The sequence below is a fragment of the Saccopteryx bilineata genome, chromosome 3 (assembly GCF_036850765.1).
Source record: "Saccopteryx bilineata isolate mSacBil1 chromosome 3, mSacBil1_pri_phased_curated, whole genome shotgun sequence".
Taxonomy (NCBI): Eukaryota; Metazoa; Chordata; class Mammalia; order Chiroptera; family Emballonuridae; genus Saccopteryx; species Saccopteryx bilineata.
Window position 1 is genome coordinate 222,919,241 of NC_089492.1, and position 21,208 is coordinate 222,940,448.

At 43.9% G+C, this 21,208-nt stretch overlaps 1 protein-coding gene across 3 annotated transcripts in view; it reads right to left on the bottom strand.

The window, feature by feature from the left end:
* Nucleotides 1-1,513: 1,513 nt before the first annotated feature.
* The window catches only part of AK5 (adenylate kinase 5), a 245,648-nt gene continuing 225,953 nt past the window's right edge, over nt 1,514-21,208 (bottom strand). For all 3 annotated transcript variants that reach the window (XM_066268868.1, XM_066268867.1, XM_066268866.1), the window contains 2 exons: nt 12,287-12,475; nt 1,514-2,671 (listed from right to left, as the gene is read on the bottom strand). In XM_066268868.1, the coding sequence (XP_066124965.1) occupies nt 2,603-2,671; nt 12,287-12,475 (258 nt within the window). In that variant the 3' untranslated portion in view covers nt 1,514-2,602. The remainder of the gene's footprint in view (nt 2,672-12,286; nt 12,476-21,208) is intronic.

Below are 21,208 nucleotides of genomic sequence, written 5' to 3' on the forward strand. Positions count from 1 at the left end.
AAAGATGGGGGGCAGGAAGTGGAGAAGCATATGGTTGCTTCTCCTGCACGTGTATTAAGTTGTTTAATCTTCGTAATACTTCTGTGAGGCTGCTTACTAATACGATCTCCATGGTATATACAATAAAACTGAGGTTTAGAGGATTAAATGCTAGCTTTCAATATTAATTGCTGTATGCAGGACCGAGGATACAACGCCTTGCTGTCATGGAGCTTATGTAGAATACCAGCAATAAAAAATACATTGTTTTAGGCAGAGACAAATGCTGTGGAAAAGAATAATGCTTGAAGAAAACTGATGGAAGAATAGGGACCATTCTTTCATTTTTAGATGAAATAATGAAAAAGCACCTCAATGACAAGGTAAATTTGAACAGAGAGCTGAGCGGAGTGAGGAAATTAGTCTTGAAGGTAATCTTGAGGAAGGCAGGAGGACAGCAGCTACAGGGCCCCTGACCAGTCAAGAGCTTGGCTTGTACAGGCAGTATTTAAACGGGCTATTACAGATTTGGCCAAGAGCAAGAGGGGAGTTGGAGTTGATGGGGTGAGAGCGTACAGGGCCCGATCCAGTGAAGCCTTGAATGTAGACCAGTGTAAAGAGTTGGAATCATATTCTTATGTCTTCTACATACACACAAGCTCTTCTACTAGGCAGAGACCTCTAAGGTCCCTTACTGCTTTCAAATCCTATGACTTTAAAGTTGTGATGTCTTTTCAAGTCATTCAGATCAGTAGTGTGTTTTAGCAGTTCTGTGGAAGATTTGATTTGCACCTCTAGATACTTCTCAGGGGCGAAGCCATTTACCCCTGCAGATGTTTTTCAAGAGGACAGCCGACTAGCTTGCTGCCCTGCCATCGCCCGTCATTCCCCAAGCTCTCAAAGCTGTAGTCGGCAGGGACTGTGTTTGCCATAATGCGGTCTGTGTTTTAATAACGTTAATCCTGACAAAGAGTCATTTTGTGTTTTCTGGCACAACTGATGATTTTCATCCTGTAACTGTCTTTTCTAATTTGCTCAAGTACTCTTTGTGCTCCCCTATAAAGTGTGTGACAACTTGGGGTAGAAATAAAGTATTTAGCAACTGTGTGAGTGGTAGGAACATGCCCCTTTTTGTTAATAAAGACATACTTGTAACCAAAGAAATTTAATTTCTTCTTCAGCAAACACTAACATTTCTGTTTAAGAATGACTGCTAGAGAAAAAGGAAATAACGAAAATTACTATGTATCATGAATATACTGAGAATTCTCTGTAATAGCTCAAAACTGATCTATGACCAAAATTGAAACCATATGGGCATACTGAAAATCTCAACTCTTACTACTGTGTTTTATTCTAATTCTGTTTGGAATAAGGCTTCAAATGCTTTCCAGAATGATGCGAGTTACAAATAAATAGAAAAAGAGTTATCCTGTGTTCCATTTACTTTATTTGTACATATCCATTTCAAGAAAAAAAAAAGACTTTAAAAAAGTTTTGTCCCAGAAATGGATTTTTATCTGCACAACCAAAGAAAAAAAATCATGCAAACTGAAATTATGGTCTTCTGTAGTGACTGAGTAGAGGAAGATGCAGTTATTTTAGTAGAATACAGAAGAAACTCTGATTTTGGCAATAGATAGCACAAAAGATAACCCAAACATTACTGGTTTGATGCAGGGAAACAATGTTGCACTTGGGATGAGGTTGGCAAACACCTGGGCAAGGCCCCTGTGAAACAGAGGGGACCGGTTCCGTGCCACACTACTGCCATGCTCCTCCCCCCCACATCCGTGTTAGTGCTGTTCCTCTCATTCTTACTTGTTTGGCAACAGGATTAAGTAAATAGGTGATCATTTAAAAATCAAAACTAAGTTGACAGTAGTCCAGAGAATGCAATAATTAATCACCTCATGCTTTTAACTTATGTGTGGTCATTGGGATTAATGTATAAATGACAAAATCTCAGGTATAGAAGAGGTCAGAAAGTTTTATCATTTGTTCATTTAGCCATTATGACAGTATTCTAAATAGCCAGTTTAATAAAAATGAATAGAGAACTGTTATTGGTGACTAGTCTGGGTTTTGTTGTCTTGGAAAAGCTACACAGTTTTACATAGTTTTTTACCATGTTTTTCAAATTGAGTCAGACTTCTAAATCAGTAATTGGCATTGTCAACCTAATATCACTGGTTCTGAGCTACTAGTAGATAAGACTTGAGGAAACAGAGTTACCAGAGGAAGATACAATGGGGAGTTAGTTAGGGATGCTAACTAACCCCCATCTGATGAGAGGAGAACCAAATGATCAGCCTCTAGCAAGTCCTGCGGGCACAGCTGACAGGCACTGCACTGCTGTCCACATACTGACTTAGCCCTGAGGAGCAGCCTGTGTGGTAGAAAAGTGTGCATGCTGTGTGTGCAGAAAGCGGTCTGAGTTAGGAGATTGGGTAATACCAAACACCATGCATGGTTTCCAGACACTTCAGACAGGTCACGCTGGGAAGCAAACAGCAATCAGGAATTGAAGGGGACACAAAACGTTTAACCTGAAACATTGTTAAGGTATGAACCTTTTAATATTTTTCTCTGTCTCCACTTTCCATATACATGCATTTTGTCTTCAGAAAATAGAGTCAATAGCTGTGCAGAGTTGAAGAAAAACTTCCTCTGGTGTCCTCTCTGCATTTATCTATATTTAAAAGGAAAAAAAGAAAGTTAGTCTGAAGAAATGTTTGTAAATAAGACCATTTTTAATATTAAAAATTTATTTGCTTATAATTTGCTGTGCACAATTTTAAAACACAAGACACCAAAAACAAGAAATGAGTAGTTCAAAGACTAAGTGCTTAAATTAGAAAACAATGAGACACCACTATACACCTATTAGGATGCCCAAAATCCAAAACACTGACATCACCAACTGCTGGTGAGAATGTGGAGCAACAGGAACACTCATTTCCTGATAGAAATGCTAAGTGGTGTACAGCCACTTTGGAAGGCAGCTTGACCACTTCTTATAAAATTAAGCACTCTTACCATATGATCCAGCAGTTGACCTTGTTATTTACCCAAAGGAGTTGAAAACATCTGCACAAAAACCTGTACATGAATGTTTTATAAGAGCTTTATTCATAATTGCCAAAACTTGGAAGCAACCAAGATGTCCTGCATTAATTGGATAAAAATACAGACAATAGAATATTTAGTGTTCAAAAGAAATGAGCTCTCAAGTCATGAAAAGATATGGTGGAAACTCAAATGCATATTGCTATCTGAAAGAAGCCAATCTGAAAAGGCCACATATATATATGATATTCTGGGGGAAAAAACTATGGAAACTAAAAAGTTTAGGCCGGGGTTGTGGGGAGAGGAATGAGTAAGTGGGACACATGGGATTTTTTGGTAGTGATACTACCATATTACACTATAATGGTGGGTACATGTCATGCATTTGGCAAAACCCATAGAAACTCGGCTTTTTGTGATTATGATACATTGATGTAGGTTCATGGATTGTAACATGTACTTGTGTGGAATGTTGATAGTGGGGGAAGCTGTACGTGTTTGGGGACAAGGGTATATGATGAGGACTTTATGCTCAATTTTGCTGTAAACCTAAAACTCTAAAAAAATAAAGTCTTGAAAACTAACAATGAAAACCAGGTGCCTAGTTGAGGTAAAGTATTGTGAAGGGTCATGGAAAGACTGTGGGATTTGTTAAAATGCTAAGGGCAGAGTCCGCTTGGAGATTGTTGATACACCAGTGCAAGGAGCCAGCAACAGGAAGGGAAGTGAGAAGGAAGCTGATTTCCTAGGCATCAAGGCACTAGTACCCCTTCCTCTCAAAATTTTTTAAGACGCCAACCACTGAGATTTGTCCCATCACACAGATAACATCCACTGGGAGCAGAGGCCTGGTGATCCACTAAGACTCATGGGAAGGGAGAAGGGTAGCAAGCTTGCCTAATGCAGCTTTTTTTGAGCTTCATCTTCAGAGCTGCTCCTTTGGTAGGTTTGGCCTGGGCCTTCTAAACTGCATGTTTAACAGATTCTCTATCCCTTATTGGCAAACTGCGGCTTGCAAGCCACATGCGGCTCTTTGGCCCCTGGAGTGGGGCTCTTCCACAAAATACCATGTGTGGGCGCTACCTCGATAAGAAATGTATCTACCTATATAGGTTAAGTTTAAAAAATTTGGCTCTAAAAAGAAATTTCAATCATTGCACTGTTAATGTTTGGTTCTGTTGACTAATGAGTTTGCCGACCACTGCCTACATAATATTTATTGGGTCATCTTGGACCATACTTTTTGAGAAACAATGATTTCTTCAACTCGGTTCTACCTTCTTTGGGCAAACTAGTTTCAATTTCACAACACTAGAGACTTGACTGATATCAGAGGTAGAATGAATTCTTTTTTTTTTTTTTTAATTAAGGGAGAGGCATGGAGGCAGAGAGACAGGCTCCTGCATGCACCCGACCAGAATCCACCCAGCAAGCCCCCTACAGGGCGATGCTCTGCCCTTCAGGGGCCTCTGCTCCATTGCTCAGCAAGTCAGCCATTTTAGTGCCTGAAGTGAGGCCATGGAGCCATCCTCAGTGCCTGGGGCCAACTTGCTCTAACCATTTGAGCTATGGCTGTGGGAGGAGAAGAGAGAGAGAGACAAAGCGGAGGGAGGGTGGAGAAGCACATGGTCACTTCTGTGTGCCCTGACTGGGAATTGAACCTGGGACTTCCACATGCTGGGCTGATGCTCTACACAGCCAACCAACCAGGACCAGAATGAATTCTTAAAATGCATTTGAATATTCCAGAAAACAGATACAACAATGTTTATAGAAGCACTGTTTGTAATAGCCACAAACTGGAAAAATCACAAAAGTTTATTGGCAGGAGATGGGTAAATAAATTGTGGTGTAAACACCTGCCTAATGAAGGCAGCAGGAGGGAGAAAAGAAAGCTTGAGACATGGAAAGGAAGCAGTCAAGGAACTGGTGCCTGAAGACCAGTGGGGACTGAAGGAGAGCGATGGAGAGGCACACCTGCGTTTCTGGCTTGAGCACCAGGTGGCTGCTCTAAAGGAGAGGGGGTGCAGAAGCAGCAAGGCTCAGGGGAACAGATGAGCAATTAAGTTTTGGACAAGTTAAGGTGCCTAAGGAAACCAGGTGGAGATGCCCTAAATATATTTGATTTGAAGTTTTTGCTCTATAAAATACAATGTTCTATCTTTAAATTAAAATAAATTATATATACACATATATATATATGGTGGCATAGTCGTATAATGGAATACTATGGTAATGAAAAAAAAAACTGGAGCACCATTCAACAACATGGATTAGTCACACAGTTGAGGGAAAGATGTGTGTCTCCTAAGCATATGCATACTGTACGATTCAACTTACATTAAGTTAAAAATCGGGCAAAGCTAGGTTATATTGGTCAGGGACCCATAGGGAGGTGACAAAATTGTTAAGAGCAAGGAAATGATCAGAAAAGTCAGGATTGTGTTAACTTTTTGGGAAGAGGACAAGATGGGATCAGAAGACACTTGGGGGAGCTTCTGCAATTCTCTAATTCTTGACCTTTGTGGTGATTTTACAGTGTTCATTTATTAATCTTCAAGCTTACATATTACTTGTGTGCATTCCTGTATGTGTGTTATTTCTCACAATAAAGAAAAAATTAAAATGGGAACTTAAGTATTTATGGTGGGATGACCCCCCATAAATGTGTCATCCTTGAGCCTTATAGGAGAACCAGAGACTGCCAACTGCAACTTGTGTCCCTGCCTAAAGCTCTGCATCTGGGCGGCAGGGACAGCCCTTGCTGTGTTTTTTTCCCTCACGGCACCTTGCCTGTTGCTTTACCTCACCTCCCTTTTCCTTTCAGCCAACAAACATTCCCTGGGTGCAAACAGCATGTCCTGTGCCGGACATACCAAGTGGACTGAGACACAACCCTGCTCTGAGGGAGCTCACAGCTCAAGGGCAGACAGACCACGGACAGAACTAACACTATTCGAATGTGAGCCTGGGAGCTGTAGATAAAAAAGCACCTTACACAATCCTGGGAGGGCACAGAATCTTTTTTTTTTTTTTTTTTTTTTTTTTTGTATTTTTCTGAAGCTGGAAACGGGGAGAGACAGTCAGACAGACTCCCGCATGTGCCCGACCGGGATCCACCCGGCACGCCCACCAGGGGGCGACGCTCTGCCCACCAGGGGGCGATGCTCTGCCCCTCTGGGGCGTCGCTCTGTTGCGACCAGAGCCACTCTAGCGCCTGGGGCAGAGGCCAAGGAGCCATCCCCAGCGCCCGGGCCATCTCTGCTCCAATGGAGCCTTGGCTGCAGGAGGGGAAGAGAGAGACAGAGAGGAAGGAGAGGGGGAGGGGTGGAGAAGCAGATGGGCGCTTCTCCTGTGTGCCCTGGCCGGGAATCGAACCCGGTACTTATGCACGCCAGGCCGGCACTCTACCACTGAGCCAACCGGCCAGGGCCGAGGGCACAGAATCTTACTGAGGAAAGGGATCATAATCATCCTTTAAAATAATAAACTTGACCACCACTGAAGCGCTGAAGTGTGCTTTTTACTTATTTGTTATTACAATAACAAATCACTCCCGCCCTTCCTTCACCGCGGCCCATTTTCCAGCTCTCTTCCTCCTCCCCTCTCTTCCACTTGGAGCCCATTTTCTGACCCTCAGTCTGGACTTTATATTAGGATATGAGATTCTGTGTTACAAAAATCAGGCAACTTGTTTTCAGAAACAAGAGCTAATAAGCCCGAGTGCCTGAAGGGCGAAACTTGTTATTTTCTGATGGCTGGGAGGCAGAAGGCTTTAGCTGCACCACTTCCCGCTTCTATTTCCATCCCAAACCAAACTACTCATTTTGCTTTGTGGCTTACATACGGAGTTATTTATTTAACTAAATGAAAGAAAGCATCTCATTGCCACTCAGCCAGGGTCACATGCTGTGGTGGCTGCCTCTGGAGCCCAAGGACGTGAGGAGATTTAAAGCCAAAATCAAATAATCAGGCCTTCTAAGACGGAAAAAGCAGTCTTTGACTTGAGTGAGTGGGAAATCTATAAAGCTATCTGGGATCCTCCGTCCCAGGAAGCACTGTTCTGAGAATAAAATTCTAGAGGCAGTGAGGCAACTTAGAAAAAGAAAAGAAGGGTGAATATGTAGTTTATACTCAAAATATCCACAGAGCAAACAAAAAGCCCCATGTCACCCCAGCTGTCTGGCTTAGCTTAAAGGACAAAGGTGAAGACCCTGAGCAAAGCAGGACCCATCAGAAAGTTTCTGTAGAGTTTGGAACTTTTGTGGTAACATGTACATGGAAGTTACAGGGTGGCCATATTCTGACTTCTGGGCCAGCGAAAGAAAAATCTGCATGTGTGTGTGTGTAAGAGTGAGAGAGAGAGAGAGAGAGAGAGAGAGAGAGAGCCTTTGCGAGGCAGAGCTGCGTTGCAGCCTTGGGTTGCTAAACCTTATAATTACGTAAGTTCTGTGTTCCAGGCGAGGCCAGTTGTAGTTGGTGCCTGTTTCCTATAACCAAGGAGTCCTAATTTATATACCTATGGTCACAATCATGTTTTGAAAATTCCTAGCGAAAAAATTGTTGGAGGAAATAATCCAGAATGTTTGCCTCTGAGTGGTGGATGACCTAGTTTTCTATATTTGCTAAAACAAGTACATGTCCCTTTCATGACAAGAAGATAATATATATATTTTTTTCCTGAGAACCACAGAGTGACAGGCCAAGAGGATTCCAGTAGATCGTGTCCGTCCATCTATTTCATTATCGGATGAAGTTGTGAGGTGACTCGCCCAAGTTCCCCAAGCTCCTTCGCACCACTGTGCCTCAGGCTTTCTGATGCCCAGGCCAGTTACTGCGCTTTTCCCCCCGTCGTGCTACATTTCACTGATTTTTTCCAATAATAAATTCTCTCTAGTAGGGGAAAAACATTTCCTTTATAGGTTAACTCTTAGGTGTGACCATTGTACTGCTGTGTTGAGCAAGTTTCGACAGCGACGCTGAGGCAGTGTCTAAACTGGGCAGGAAGAAGCGCCACCAGTGATGACTGATGTCTCCCTCAGAATGGAGGCGGTTCTGCTCTAACCCGGTCGGATGCAGAGCAAAGCTGGCTTTACGCGAGAGGGGCAGACTCTAGAAACTCAGCGTCCACTGGTGTCACATCTGCCTCTATCCTTGGGTTTCTGTTAAAAGAAGTTCCTAATGTTATTGTATGATGATGGCATAATAAGGACAAAGAATAAGGCAGTGGCTGTGTAAATTGTTTTTGTTTTGTTTTGTTTTGCTAGCTTGTAGCCGAAAGGGCTTTCATAGAGCCGAGATATCAGCTGATAGATTGACCATAAGCAACTGGGCAACACTGAGGCTGAGGGAAGTGCCGTGGGGGGTGGCCTCTCCCTGGGCTGGACCACAGTGTGCCTCTAACTCACTGTACATCTCACTAGCTATTGGTTTGTCCCACTTGTATCTTGAACTGCATTCACCAGCCCAACCTAGTTTAAAAAAAACTCCTTTAATGATCCAAGAGCCCACAGGGATGGTGACCAGCACTGTTTTGGGCTCAGTGTAGGAACGAGACAGGGAGGAAGTGCTAACTATCCAAAGGGTATCACAGGCACAAAGCAAATTGTCACTTGGAATCCAGGGGGAGATGAAGCTCTTGCAAGAAGACTAGACCGGAGCCCAGAGGCCAGAAAGCAGGAAGGACAGATGCACTCTCCCTGCTTCTCCAGTCCCCCTTCAGGAAGGACAGATGCACTCTCCCTGCTTCTCCAGTCCCCCTTCAGGAAGGACAGATGCACTCTCTCTGCTTCTCCAGTCCCCCTTCAGGAAGGACAGATGCACTCTCCCTGCTTCTCCAGTCCCCCTTCAGGAAGGACAGGTGCACTCTCCCTGCTTCTCCAGTCCCCCTTCAGGAAGGACAGATGCACTCTCCCTGCTTCTCCAGTCCCCCTTCAGGAAGGACAGATGCACTCTCCCTGCTTCTCCAGTCCCCCTTCTGCAGTCGGAGCTGCTGGCAAACCCCTCAGGGCACCTGCAAATAATTCTCACTTTCTTGGGCCACAGACTGCACTCTCCCTATCTCTACGCTAGGGGTGGGGAGGAAGCCTTCCCCCCCTCCCCCAGATCTATGCAGCTGCGTGGGTGGAGGACAGCCTGGGGCAGAGGCAATGAGACAAAGCTGCCTCCTCAAGTCGTCCTCCAGAAGCCTTGAGGGCTGGAGCCCATCTTGCACTGTAGTCAGGGCTGGGGCGGCTTTAAATATTCCCCACGTGGATCATAAGTGTTACCTCATCATGAACCCAGCTGTAGCTGGGTCCAAAATGCCAGGGAAGCTGAAGAGATAAGCTTAACAAAACTGGAGGCTTCCTTTTTCACTGACTCAGGTATTTCTGAGGGTTCCAGAAGGCAGAGGTATCTGAGAACTCGGTCAGCCCTGCATCCATGTGACCATCATGTGTGAGCATGTAGAATTTAGGTTGGAAATACTGCATCAGAGAAAGAGCAAAGGGATTTTCTGGCTCTGAAAGTGGTTAAATTCTGAATTATTTAAGGATTTTTTCACCTCTCTGAATCTTTGTAGTGAGAGAAATTCCCTTCTGAGTAATTTCTGTACGTGTTCCAGGATACAAAAGTGTGGACATCACTACTCTTGGAAAGGCCTTTGGCACCCTGAATTCTTAAGCCCCTGCTGTTACATAATGCACTTTTTGTTTGCTTGTGTCTAAAGACCCAAGTCTGTTTTATATGGCAACCAGAGGTTACACAAAACACAGCAAAGAGTTTCAATTCGCACATCAAATCCTATTGGTAGTAGCAGCGTGGAGAGCCGTGCTAGCATTCTGAGGCCACATCTGGGCACTGCAGGGAAGAGTGTGGCGATGGATTAGCAATGTCTGCCATAGGTACAGAGAGGTTGGGGACTAGGCTCTCATGCCACACGTTTGACATGACTGTGTCAAATCAAGGAACACCTTCTGGACTTCTACACCAGGCTAAGTTCTTAGATTCTGGAAAATAGATCATTAACAGGTTTAGAAAAGGAGAATTGATTATCAAACATTCGATGATGTAGCTGCCTCAGAGACAAGTTTGTTTGGTATGAATTGATGTCTCCTATGAACTTACTGTGAATAGCAGAAAGTATGCAGATGTCCAGCTCCTTATTCTGCTTTGGGAGTCTCAGGATTTTGTATCTGGAATACTGTGCTAGCCTCTCAGGTTTCTAGCCTTGTTGGTTTGGTATCTGTTCTCTAGAACAGTGGTCCCAACCTTTTTTGGGTCATGGACCGGTTTAATGTCAGAAAATATTTTCACGGACCGGCCTTTAGGGTGGGACGGAAAAATGCACAAAATAAAATTATGCGACCGGCGTAAAAAAATGTGGTATTTTAAAATATAATTGTTGAACTTACAAGACAAGCATCAAGAGTGAGTCTTGGATGGATATAACAGAGGGAATCTGGTAATTTTTAAAAAATAAAACATCATTCAGACTTAAATATAAATAAAACGGAAATAATGTAAGTTATTTATTCTTTCTCTGCGGACCGGTACCAAATGGCCCACAGACCGGTACCGGTCCGCGGCCCAGGGGTTGGAGACCACTTTTTTAGAAGGCTGACGGAGTGAGCTTTTAAAATTAAAATCCTGGGCCCTGGCCAGTTGGCTCAATGGTAGAGGGTCAGCCTGGCGTGCAGTAGTCCTGGGTTTGATTCCCGGCCAGGGCACACAGGAGAAGCGCCCATCTGCTTCTCCACCCCTCCCCCTCTCCTTCCTCTCTGTCTCTCTCTTCCCCTCCCGCAGCCAAGGCTCCACTGGAGCAAAGATGGCCCAGGCGCTGAGGATGGCTCTGTGGCCTCTGCCTCAGGCGCTAGAATGGCTCTGGTTGCAACAGAGCAACGCCCCAGAGGGGCAGAGCATCGCCCCCTGGTGGGCATGCTGGGTGGATCCCGGTCGGGCGCATGCAGGAGTCTGTCTGACTGCCTCCCCGTTTCCAACTTCAGAAAAATACCAAAAAAAAGAAAAAAAATTAAAATCCTGGTTATGTCTGTTCCCTTCAATAGTTCCCACCATCCACAAGACAAGTGGTAGCTCCTATGTAAGCTTCATCTTGACGTGGTCCTTGCCTGCCTGCCCAGCCCCTTCTCTTGTCCTTCTTTTCCTTGTCACATTATGTGACAGCCAACCTGAATTCCTGACCCTCCTGACGTGGGGAACCCTTCCATGTGGAGTGCCCTGCTCCCCTCTCGACTCCTCCCCCCTCAAGAATCAGCTTAGCTGACCTTCCTCAGTGCCTCTCCTCTTCCCTTTGCCCGGGTGAAAGGGCCCCGTGATGCAGGTTTCCATCCCCTACCAAAACTCGAAGCTCTCGCAGGCAAGCTGCATCTTAGTCTGCGTATCCAAACCACTAGGACCACAAACGCCCTTCGGAAGTGCTTGACCCACGTTTATTAAGTGAGGGAGTGAATGGGGGTTGTGTAGTTTCGCCAAGGTCAGGAAGTGAATGGTGACTTAGCATGGATTATTGCTGGTGAAGTAGACACTCCCATTTCCCCCCAGGCTTCACGGTCTTACTTAATTGCCTGCTCTCCTGGCCCCCTGTACGGATTCTTTCAATAACAGTTCTTGCAAGAAATTGAGGCAAAGGAGACAAGTGCTAATTATGAACTGTGTAAAAATCTAGAAATTCAAAGTTGTTGAATCACAGGTCTAGGAGAGATTGTTCTTGCATAATCCTGTTCAGCTCTGGTCTAGAAGGCAGAATTTAGGCCTCACCCGTGCCTCCCTCCATCCCTTCCCTTCTTTTTCTCTTTCTTTTTTGGAAAAGGAAATGTTTTCGGCAATATGATGGTATCTGTGAAAATTGCTTGACCAACATGGTCCATCTGATGACAAATATTTAATTTTGATATAAAAGTGAAGCAAGTAAGGGATCCATATTGTGGCCCAAATTGTGCAGTGTATGTAGCTCTAATTCTCAGATCCCTTAACCAAAAATGTTGTTTTTTACTCTGTCTTAAAAAAAAAATGGGTGCCCTGGTCAAGTAGCTCAGTTGGTTAGAGTGTTGTCCTGATACACCAAGGTTGTTTGATTCCTGGTGAGGGCACGTGCAAGAATCAATCAATGAATTCCTAAATAAGGGGAATTACATGTCAAAGTTTCTTTCTGTCTCTCTTCCTCTCTCAATTCGATCAATAATTTTTTTTTTTTAATGGAGAACTGGCTCATTTGGAGGGGAGGAGAGAAATGACTCACCTTGCGCAGCTGTGTTTTCGTCTCGTAGTAGGCGATCACGGGGATGGCTGCTCGGTAGTAGGCCTCAAGGCGCTTGGCAATGGCGGCGGTGCTGTCCACGCACGGGCTGCTCTGGCCCCGCCGGAGAAGGCGGTGGGTCATGGTGTCTGCTGAGCAGTCCATACAGATCACCAAGTGCGGGTCTCCAACCTGGGAGTGCAGGAGCACAGCACAGTCAGAAATTCCATTCTGTGGAGCTCTGGAAAGGCCTAGGACCCCTCGCTCTCTCTGCCGTGGCTGCCCGGTTCCGGGAGCTACACTGGGGCAGGCCTGAGACTGGGCTGCCTGGCTTCGCGTCTCCAGGGCGGTCATTTCCACGTGGTGCCTCAGAGCTGTCTGTGTCTTGCCCTCAGCCTCTGTCACCTCCTGTAATGCAGGGATTATATAGAGTGCTACCCAATGCAGCCACAATCTGTTCTCCACACTAAGGGGAGGTGTATGTGTGTGCCTGTGTGTGCACGTGCATGCTTGTGTGTGTGCAAGGTGTTTCCTCGTGGAAGCCTTCACTGACCTACTGAGGCAGAGCTAACCACTCCCTCCTCCATACCCCTATGCTATCTCCCCCCAGTAGCATCATGGACTGTGTCTAGATTATGTGGCCGTTAGTACAGAGTAATGGTTCAGCACACAAAGGTTGAGTCCAGCTACTTAGGGTCAAATTCTGGAGTGGTGGCTTGTCCCCAAGATGTCTTCATCAATTCCTCACCTCCATGCTCGTTAAGTTCCTTCCGCTTTGAGACGCAGAGCCCGTTCCACCCAGAATCTCAGCTGACCTACATAACTGTGTGACCAACGAAGACAGTGGAAACGATGCAGTATGCTTTTAGAAGTAAGATTACAAGAAATTTTGCAGTTTCTGCCTGGTCACCTGCCATTCAAGAAGTCCAACCATTCAGACGGCTAAGCTGCGAGGCAGCCGGAGCCAGCCACGCTGACAGACACTGTGCGGACAGAGAGGCCCGTCCAGCCCTTGGCTGTTGTAGACCTCCCAGCTTTAGCTCCAGACACGCATACTCAGCCTTATGTGATTGTATGAATCGACTGCATAAAGGACCCCAAGTGACAACCAGCCAGCCAAGCCTGGAAAACCCAGAACCCTAGTAGAGAAAATAACAAATCATTTTAAGCTACCTGACTTTATTATTAACTGAAAGTGTCACTCAACTTCTCTGTGCCCCAGTTTTCTCATTACTGTGTGGATTAAGTAAAATTAAATAAGGTAATTTAAGTATGTTTCCTGGCATATAGTATATAAATATTAGCTATTATGCTTATTTGCGTTATTAGGCTACAAATCTCTTTGCGTGCAGGGGTTAGGAGTGCTTAGCTCCTGGTCCCAAGTCTTGCATATGGTGAAAATGTTTTAATGAATGAATAATGATATGAAAAAGCAGCACGAATCTCCCATCTTCCCATGCTTCTTTTTATTGTTCTTTTGCCCCTGACATCTCTGTGTCGGTGTTGCCTCTACTACCAACCCCAGCCCTGGATCAAAAGAATCTGTTGCTCCCTCCTGACCTTGCACTCATCAGGCTGTGAGAAGTCAGGCTTGCCAACCCACCATAGCAAGTGCCTGGGAGGGATGGGAACAAAGTCGGGGGGGGGGATTTCAGGTAACACACATAATGGTAAGTTACTAGTAAGTGTGATCAAACACTTATCTCCCCTATCTCAATAATTTACTTTAAGGAACAGAGTGGAAAATTGATCCAAAACCTAGAACAGTGAAAAAGACTTCCGGAATATGTCACACAACTGTTCTGTTGTATTAATTAAGAAACAAAATGTACCTGTATTTAAGCAAAAAGAAAGGCTGGGTGAAGGTTTAGAAGAAAATGACCTTTCTCCACCAGCAGAGGGCGAGCTTGGGAGGCAGCCTAGTTACAGAGTTTGGCTCCCTGGAGCAATTTCTGGTTGGGCTGCATGAGACTAGGCGATTTTTCCAATTACAGGAGTTTTCAGGACACTCATGGGGACAGAAAAGATAATTCAGGGGCTCATTCAGGAACAAACAGAGATAATGTGTATCTAAGCAGGAGCTGGCAGTAAATGACTCTCTGGATCAAAATAAGCACAGAGGGCAGAGGTAGATTGTTTTCCATATTGATTCTCTCTCTCTCTCTCTCATTTTTAGCGACAGAGAGAGAGAGAGAGGGAGAGAGAGAGATGAGAAGTATCAATTCTTTGTTGGGGCACCTTAGTTGTTCATTGACTGCTTTCTCATAGGTGGCTTGACTGGGACTGGGAGGCTCCTGCTGAGCCAGTGACCCTTTGCTCAAGCCAGCAATGTTGGGCTCAAGCCAGAAACCTTGGGCTTTGAACCTGGGTCCTCTGTGTCCCAGGCCGACACTCTATCCACTGCACCACTGCCTGGTCAGGCCCCATTGAGTCTCAGCTGTGGCCCTGAGGCCAGCAGCGCAGGCCTCATCTGGGAGCTTGTTAGAAATGCAGTCTCAGGCACAAACCCGGACTATGGAACTGGTCTGCATTTTAAGATTGCCAGCTGATTCTTCACACATTAACTGCTTGAGAAGCTGCTCTACCAACCAATTTGCTTGCGCCTAGACTAGCAGGTTTATACTAACCCATCTCTCCTGGCATCAGCGTTCCCTTCCTACATAAAAAGCTATTGAGCAGTCATTCCATTTAGCAGTGGCCTGTACCACTGATTTTTTAATACCTGAAAGTTTTTGAAATGTTCAAATGAAAATCATTTAATGATGTTTTTCAAAGCCCTCTGATATGCCCAGTCTTTTGGAGCAGCTCCCAGGTTCCCAGCTCTGCCTTTTTTCACTGGGCTGTGATTGGCCTCTAGCGTCACATCAGTGGAGAACAGAGAACTCTGCCCTTGTCTGAATGAAGTGCAGAGACTGGGGACAACTCCTCGCCCTTGGCATCACCCTGCTGGTGCCCCTGGAATTCTGCCACAGTGGCACTGGGTTCTCCATGACCTTTAGTTATTCAGGGGACCTCTATTAGAACACAATGCTCTTGGAAGGGTGGTCGAGATACCAAAAGCAACATTTCAGTAGCTAAGGGACTTATATCCGTCCATTTAACCTTTGCAACACCCAGCTAGGAGACATTTTCTCTACTTTAAGGATGCTAAACGGAGGTTCATAGAGGTTAACTTGCCTAAGGTCACAGAGGACTAACTAGTTAGTGATAGCCCTGAGCCAGCCATGTGTAACTCGAGAACTTGGTGCCTTTACCCTAGTGGAGGGGGCAATCAGAGCCTTCCGAATGGGACTCAGGTCAGACGACTGGTAGGCCAGGTGGAGTCAGGAGAGGAAGATAGGATGTAGGAAAGGAGGTGGGTGCTGTTGGAAGCCACTTTATTTTAGTCTGTGGGAGCTGACTCTTGGGATCTAGTAGGGATCAGATTTTACCTCGGCTGAGAGCAGCACTAGTATGAGGACGTGAGCCTCAGTGACTTGTGCTAGTAGCTTTCTCTCGGTAATTCAAGCAGGCTGAGCAGGAGGGGGAGGTGCCCTGTTCTCCTCTGGCCCCCACTTCAGTTTTCTTCTGACTGAGGGCACCAGCTGGACCACATTTACCAGCGGGCAGGGTCATGTCATCCAGGAATGCTCTTTTGTTGAGAATAACAACTATCTTGTTATCTCTGGCTGCCTCCCTTTCCTCACTTTAAAATGAGAATAATAATAGTTTATCCCTCAGCAGAATGATTGTGAGGATTAAATGAATTAATACAAGTCAAGTGCCTGGCCCGTTTCAAGCACAACATAAATGTGAGCTAGTATTACTTAATGTGGGCCTGGCAATATATTCATCCCTTTGAACTGTAAAAGCCCCTGATGGTCAATTGGGGCTTAGAAAGGGCCAAAGGCTCCATCCATGCTTTCAGCCTGAGTCACGTGCTCCAGCATACTCACCAGTCCCTGCGCGGCCGGTAAGGGCCTGGCTAACCATAACGCAGAATGCCAGTTCCGCATTTGCTTTCACCCTGAGGTATGTCCCCTCGGGGGAATATACCAGAAGAGGGGTGTTTGGGTCATTCTAGCATTCCTGAACACACAGATTAATAATAATAATAGTAATATTAATACCACCCTTTTGCTAACATAACTTCTGCCCCCAAACTGCCATTACCCAGCTCAAAGTTCTACAGAGAACCAGAAATCAGATGAAAAGAAGAGGAAGTCTCAAGTGGAAAATCCTAAGGGGTCTCCAAGGCTCCCCACAATTCCAAACAACTACAACACACAAACTAGAATGTCCCTTGGCCAGACTCATAATCTTTGTGTGTGTGTGTGTGTGCGCGCGCGCGCGAGAGAGAGCTAATTAGTGCTCATTCTGAAGGTTAGAATATATTTATAAACAGAATTACTGATTCTGTGGATGAAAAATGTTATGAGAACACTAAGAATAGTCAGGTAGAGGGACAGTAATGTCATCATTCACACATCCAGAAAAATTATCTGCATGTTCAGGCTAAGGGCAGAATTTCAGCTAAGAGGCTCCTGGGAGGGCAACGCCAAATGCAAGTGCATGCATTTTAGTTCTGTTGATATGTGTGTAGTTCAGCTGTTGTTGAGTAAAATGTTGGCTTAGTACAAGAAAGCTTTTCAATTTCACACTAGGGAGCCAGGCTAAGCACACACCCTTCCTCAACATGATAAACTGGGGATAATAATACCTACTGAATAAGGTTGTAAAATTTAATAAAATTCCATATGTAAAGCATCTAGTTCAGTTCCCACTACATTTTAAGAGCTCACAAAATAATAGCTATTATTCTGTTAGTTATACAGTCTGTATGATTTTAACTATATAAAAACAGGAACAACAAATACTATTAACATATATTAAAATGTGAATAGGTGTTATCTCTGGGTATTTGGTTAGTCTTTGTTTTATACTTTTCTGTGTTGCCTCATATCTATATAATTTTTATTTCCATAGTCACAAAAGTACAAGTAATTTTGAAAATAAGACTGTATCAATTTATTGAGCATCTTATGCAGGCTTAGAAACATGGAAGACACTTCTCAAGAATTCCATCCAATCTTCCCAACAAGTACTGAGGTATCTCTTTTCCAACTATATCTTATAGAAGAGAACTGAGCTATGTAAACTTCAGTGACTTGCCAGTGAATTGTAAAGCCAGGCTCTGGCTAGAGGCTGTGAACACTGAAGTCACTGTAACCAGTGGTTCCCAATTGGGTGGGAGATGAGGATGGTGCTTGGAAACTCCAGCTCCTCCTTCACATTTCTTCTCTCTCTCTCGTTCTCTTTCTCTCTCTCTCTCACACACACATACTATACACCATGCTGATATGGAAGGCATAGATTAATTCAATGGAGGGGAAAAAAACCGCCTTGGGAATAGAATATAGGACAGTAATAGAGAAATCACATACAGACTAAGCTCTAAACTGTGGACATTGCGGTAGTTTGATTTGACCTTTAGTGATGTCATGTACAGTAGCCAAGCAAATCCTTAAAGAATAATGCATCTCACAGAACTCAGTTATAGGTATGCAAAAGCATCAGTCTAACTAACCAAACTGGATCTCTTTTCGGCATCAGATGGTCCCATGCGCCAGGCACATTTAGTTTCTGTGCAACAGAAAATTTGGTGAAATGTCCATAGACTGGTTAAAACAAACCACAGGCCTGACCAGACCGTGGCACAGTGAATAGAGCATCGAACTGGGATGCAGAAGACCCAGGTTTGAGACCCCGAAGTCACCAGCTTGAGCATGGGCTCATCTGGTTTGAGCAAGGCTCACCAGCTTGGACCCAAGGTCACTGGCTCGTGCAAGGGGTTACTTGGTCTGCTGAAGGCCCACAGTCAAGGCACATATGAGAAAACAATAAATGAACAACTAAGGTGTCACAACGAAAAACTGATGATTGATGCTTCTCATCTCTCTCCATTCCTGTCTGTCTGTCCCTATCTATCCCTCTCTCTGACTCTCTCTCTGTCTCTGTAAAAAAACAAAACAAAAACAAACAAAAACCCCCACAAGCTTGAATGGGCTTCAAACATAGTTGCATACTTGATGAATGTACAAGAAACATTCACTAGGCTGTCAACCAGGCTGATCACTCTGAATCTCTGGAGAAAATCCGATGTCTGTATTTGTCTTTGCCAAATTACAAATGCATTACTTGCCGGTAATTTGGAGGGGGCTGTACAAATGCTGCAGTTCCTGCAGGGCATAAATAAATTAACAACAGCTCATTCCATGTTTGTAACATCTTTGTTCTTCAAGTCAGTTTAAAGCAAGAGCTTGTTTAGACGGTTGTATCTGTTCTCTTGCACACAAGTCTAATTGACATTAGGATCTTCTAAATTTACTGTACCCAGGGACAAATTAATATAGTACATGCTTAATTTGCAAACTCCTCCCAGCAGTATGTAAAAGACTGGTTTGGTCGACACCTCACTTGAAGGTCATCAGTTCAGTAAGGCTATGGCATACTTGTATATTTTTTTAAATGACATGATGAATTTTTGCATTGGTTGAAGATGTCCAGTCATCATGTGGATGACTCCATGTCACTTCTAAGTTCTAGTTAGGTTTCTTCTCTGACCCATTCTAACCCCTGTCAGAATGGGGCCCACAGTGGGAGAGGAAGTTTTACTTTACTATAAAAAAGATCATTTGGGTGATTTGATGTCACACACAGCCAAAAGCCAGGGACAGACCAGTTGACTGTCAAAGCTTTAACTCACCCTAAGTTGGTTATAAGCCAAGGAGCAAGGTGTGATGGAGCAGGGATTTACAGGTGTGTATGAGGTGAGACTGAAAAATAAATGACCCTAAACTAGGTAATGGTTGATAGCCTTCCAGAGCTTAGAAAACTCATTTATGTGTGTTATACCATTTGATGCTTGTGAAACCCTTTAAATGGGGTCTGGCAGGCATCTCATTATATCCATTTTACAGAGGAGGAACCTGAAGTTGAGTGATTGCCAGGGTCACACTAATACATGGTAGAGGTGGAAAATCCAGCTCTTCTGACTCCAGACCACATGAGTGGCATGCTTTAAAGATGTCACCTGGGAAGCTCTACATAAATACAATTCTATTGTCACTTGTTGGAACACTTTGAAACCACCCTAAGCCTAAGGTCAAGTATTTGCCTTGAGACACAGTTTAAAAAGTCTCAAAAAAAGAACATAAATTATAATTTTGGTGGGGTTTTTTTTTGTACATAGTAGCTGACAAAAAAGGATTCTCATCTTTACCATGCATCTTACTTATCACACTTGGCCATTTGGGGTTTCAAAAGAATATTCCACTACATCTGAGAGAAATAAAAAAAAACTTTTAAAAATATTTTTCTGATTCTGACTAACATAGGCTGGCAGAGCAGGGGAAGCAATGTTCTCAAGTCCTGGGAGGAACTGTCCCAGGATGGAATAAAGAAAGCCCTCAGGGAATACCAAGATGGCAGCAGAGTAGGCAGACGCACAGACTCCTAGCTCACACCACCAAACTGGATTACAAATTAATTTAGGAACATCATTAAAATGTCTATATTACCCAAAGCAATTTATAAATTCAATGCAATACCAATTAAAATACCAATGAAATACTTCAAAGATATAGAACACATATTCAAAAATTTATATGAAACCAAAAAAGAACACAAATAACCTCAGCAATCTTGAAAAAGAAGAATAAAGTGGGAGATATCACACTTCTTGACATCAAGTTATACTACAAGGCCATTGTACTCAAAACAGCTTGGTACTGCACAAGAACAGGCATATAGATCAATGGAACAGAACAGAGAACCCAGAAATAAACCCACACCTTTATGGACAATTGATTTTTGACAAAGGGGGTAAGAGCATACAATGGAGTAAAGACAGTCTCTTTAACAAATGTTGTTGGAAAAATTGGACAGCTACCTGCAAAAAATGAAACTAGACCACCAACTTACACCATTCACAAAAATAAAGTCAAAATGGATAAAAGACTTAAATGTAAGTCGTGAAACCATAAGCATCTTAGAAGGAAACATAGGCAGTAAGCTCTCCGACATCTCTCGCAGGAATATATTTGCCGATTTATCTCCATGGGCAAGTGAAATAAAATACAGGATAAACAAATGGGACTATATCAAACTAAAAAGTTTTTGCACAGCTAAAGACAATATGAACAGAATAAAAAGACAAACCACACAATGAGAGAACATATTCGACAATACGTCTGATAAGGGGTTAATAACCAAAATTTATAAAGAACTTGTAAAACTTAACACCAGGAAGACAAACAATCCAATCAAAAAATGGGCAAGAGAAATGAATAGACACTTCTCCAAAGAGGACATACAGATGGCCAATAGGCATATGAAAAAATGTTCAACATCACTAATCATTAGAGAAATTTAAATTAAAACCACAATGAGATACCACCTCACACCAGTCAGAATGGCGCTCATTAACAAAACAACACACAATAGGTGCTGGCGAGGATGTGGAGAAAGGGGAATCCTCCTACACTGCTGGTGGGAATGCAGACCGGTGCAGCCACAGTGGGAAACAGTATGGAGATTCCTCAAATATTAAAAATGGATCTGCTTTTTGACCCAGCCATCCCACTTTTAGGAATATATTGAAGAACACCATCACCAACTGAAAAAAAGAAATGCAACCCCAGGTTTATGGCAGCCTTGTTCACAATAGCAAAGATCTAGAAACAGCCCAAGAGTCCGTCAGTGGACAGGTGGATTAAAAAGCAATGGTACATATACATACACACACACACACACACACACACACACACACACACAATGGAATACTATGGGGCCATGAAAAAGAAGGAAATCTTACCTTTTGCAACAACATGGATGGACCTGGAAACTATTATGTTGAGTGAAATAAGCCAGGCAGAGAAAGAAAAA